We start from the raw sequence: 3464 nt of genomic DNA on the forward strand, positions 1-3464 counted from the left end.
TTGTGCCATCATTTTGAGCGTGGTAGATCTGTCCAGGCTGTGACAGGAGAGCTGTGACAATGCCAGATAAAAGCCAGCAGGTTCTGTATTGTTCTTACAGAGCTCTTGTGTTGATGGGACCAGCAAAAGTGATGAAATCTTCTTTATCCTTTTGGTGAGAGGCAGGGAAATGTTCACTTTGTGGTGACAGTGGTTGTTGTTTGAAAGACCTGGACCACAATACGTTTGTCTAATGATGATTGTATATGTATATTATAAATAAAAATATGTTACTGTGAGGGCGCTGAGAGAGAAGGTTGCCCAGAGAAGCTGCCCCTGGATCCCTGGAAGTATGCAAGGTCAGGCTGGACAGAGCTTGAAGCAACCTGGGACAGTGGAAGGTGTCCCTGCCCATGGCAGTAGGGTTGGAATGAGATGATCTTCAAGGTCCCTTTCAATCCAAACCATTCCATGATTCCATGATTATTTATTCTCACGTTCTCCCTCTGTTTTTTTTCCTGCTCCACAGATCCGCGTGGATGGCACCACCAAGAACACGCTGGAGTACGAGATCGTGCAGGTGGTGGACAGTGGCCCCATCCTCCGGGACATGGCCTTCTCCGTGGACCAYGAGCACCTCTACATCATGTCTGAGAAGCAGGTAAGGAACTCCAGCAATCCTGGAGTGCTGTAAAAATGTAAAACTGTAAAAATGATGCTGTGAAAACCTTTTAGCTCGATCATGCTGTGGACATTGGAGCTGCACAGGAAGTTCTGGTAGCGACCACAGCTCCTACAAGGAAGTGCTCGTTGTCAACTTTGGGATTTTTATTCTCATAAACCATGACATTTATACACTTTTGCAATATTGAGGRGTCAGGGGCACAGAATTAAGGCAGCAGGAATCACCCCCTGAGTTGCTAACAACCAGATTCCAGGGAATCTGGCTCCAGCATGGAATCCTGGATGATTYCAGTACAGATCTTGGCCTCGGGAAGTTTGCTGCTTGGGGTGGGAGGAGGAGGAGGAACAACAACTTTTTCACAACGTGAAAAATCCATTATATACAATTAGTCCTGTGGGTGTGCGGGATTACTTGAGCTATCGTGACTGGTTGATTCACAGATGCTCACAAGGAGCTTTAGATCCACAAAAAGTATGGGAGCAGTGAGGGATTGGGGTAGGATGATGACATTTTCACTACAGTGCTGCTATAGGGGAGGCCATCAGTCTGAGTGGGATGCGTTCACACTTACAGATGTTCAGTGGTTAATTAATTTTTTTTTTAAATTTATTTATCTATTTATTTATTTATTTAAATTTTACTGCTTTTATTTTATAAAATCTATGAGGGTCCTTTCTTCTGCTTGCACCACTTCATTTTAAACGTTTTGTGATATCTCCAACCATTTCCCTCTACTGTGGATATTTATACCTAAAATTTGGCATGGGGAAGGGAGCAACTCTGTGTATCCTGATTAAAGAAGCTGAGAGATGCCATAACTCACGAGAAAGGACATGGCAGAGCTGGGATTCCTTCTCCTCTGCTCCATGCTGGGCAAGGATGGGATGTCACTTCCAGTGCTGAAGTGGAAATGGTCCCAGACCTATATTGGGATGGGGTGGGAAGGTGGAAGCTGCTGGAGCTCCTGCAAGACTTTGGTCATGACACCATTCCTTTTCCTCATCCTTTTTTTATGGGTTCTTTCTATTTTTTTTCTGCACAGAATGGGGCTCTGTAAGGGTCAAAGCCCTGGAACAGAGCAATGCACCAATAACAAACCCACTGATTTCACATTTGCTCAGTGTCCTTTTGGTCCAGGCCCATTTGAGGTCACCTCAGACACCACTGCTGGCTTTGCCAGATTTACAGAAACACCCAGGACCCGTCTCAAACCTCTGTGGGAAAGGGCAGTGGGACAACAATGTTCATTCACTCACATCCTTAAAAAACGAAATCTGGAACAAGAGAAATGATTACTTTTTCCTCCAGAGACTTCCAAAAACTTAATTTTGCTGGTCCACTGACCACGTGCACTGCCCTGACCACCACAGCAAGAGCAGATTAATTTTGTACTTGGCTATTTCGAAGCTTAAGATGATGTTTTTAGGACTCCAATCCCTGCAGAGAACTCAGGAGCCCTGAGTGATTTATTCAATCATCTCCTCCCACCCATCTTTGACGCCCATGGGTGTCTCTGTGGGAGAGGCTGGTGAAAAAGGCAGGGGCTGTTGTTATTTAAAATCTGATGTGAGCCTGTGAAACACTCAGCACTACTCAGCCTTTGCCCAAATCCGATTTTATCTGACTGTGAATGACAGCGCTGCCATCGCAGCAGTGCAGTCACTACCTGCTCGTGATAGAACACATTTTGAGGGCTTGAATGAATTAACATTTKTAGAGCCTCGGTGAGTGGGTGCAGGGGTTTGCCTTTGATGGAGGCTGGATTATGAACAGGCTGCCTTAGGGGGCAAATATCCCATCCACTCTAGGAGCCACATACAGATCTTTTATAAAAAGGTGAAGGTCGGGCTTATCAGAGGCTCTCACTGCCCACAGCAGTGTTTGAAGGTCTCTGGAGATGGGGGACAGGAGGTGATGGCTTGACATGACCTTTTGAAGGACAGACAGGCACCAGGGCTTGTCCCATCCCTGGGGGAGGAGGAGGTTTCTCGTCCCTCTGCCTGCAGGGCTCAGCCCTGTCTGTGCCCCAGAGATAAGAGTGGTTCTGTTATTACCTGGGTAGTTATTAAAAGCTGTTTTCATAGAATTATAAAATCACTGAGATCATCAAGTCCAACCTTTGACCAAATAGGTTCAAGGTTAACCCTAACCCTAATAAAATACCCCTGTGCTCACTAAACCACATCATGTAATGTCACTTCCATTTGTTTTTTGAGCACTTCCAGGGATGGTGACTCCACCACCGCCCTGGGCAGGCTCTTCCAATGCTTAGCAGCTCTTTCACTGATGAAATTTTTTCCTAATATCCAACCTGGGCCTCCATGGTGCAGCTTAATGCCATTTCCTCTCGTCCTGGGGGGAAGAGCCTGACCCCCACCTCACCACATCCTCCTGCCAGGGAGCTGTGAAGAGTGAGGAGGTCCTCACTGATCCTCTTTTTCTCCTGGCTAAGCAGCTCCAGCTCCCTCAGCCACTCCTYACGGGACTTTTCCAGACCCTTTAGTTTTGCCAGACTTGGCTCCAGCCCTTCACAAGAATGGAAACCCCAGTGATAAAGTCGATTTCTCCAGCTTGTCCCAGTTTTATCACAAGGCACTTTTTAACTTGGAACACCTAAAAGAGCTGTCAATGTCAATTTGAACACAAGAAGCAGCTGCCAAAATAACCCCCTGGCCTTTTTAAGATCAAATCCTGAATGGGAGTGCTTTCTTCAGTGAACTTGGGGGTCTTTGGGTTGCAAAAGAGGGTTTTCTCTGGAGATGAACCCCTTGGGTTCCAAGGGAGATGGAAGCCAGCAAGC

General features: G+C 46.4%; 1 protein-coding gene across 1 annotated transcript in view; it reads left to right on the plus strand.

The window, feature by feature from the left end:
* The window catches only part of LOC130581728 (plexin-A4-like), a gene marked incomplete at its 3' end in the record, with an annotated part of 220610 nt that extends 219970 nt beyond the window's left edge, over nt 1–640 (plus strand). The window contains exon 4 of the mRNA XM_057380002.1: nt 509–640. Coding sequence (XP_057235985.1) covers nt 509–640 — 132 coding nt within the window. The remainder of the gene's footprint in view (nt 1–508) is intronic.
* Between the last annotated feature and the right edge of the window lie 2824 nt (nt 641–3464).

The sequence above is a fragment of the Malurus melanocephalus genome, unplaced genomic scaffold (genome assembly GCF_030028575.1).
Source record: "Malurus melanocephalus ecotype Western Australia unplaced genomic scaffold, MMel_1.1 scaffold_430, whole genome shotgun sequence".
Classification (NCBI taxonomy): domain Eukaryota; kingdom Metazoa; phylum Chordata; class Aves; order Passeriformes; family Maluridae; genus Malurus; species Malurus melanocephalus.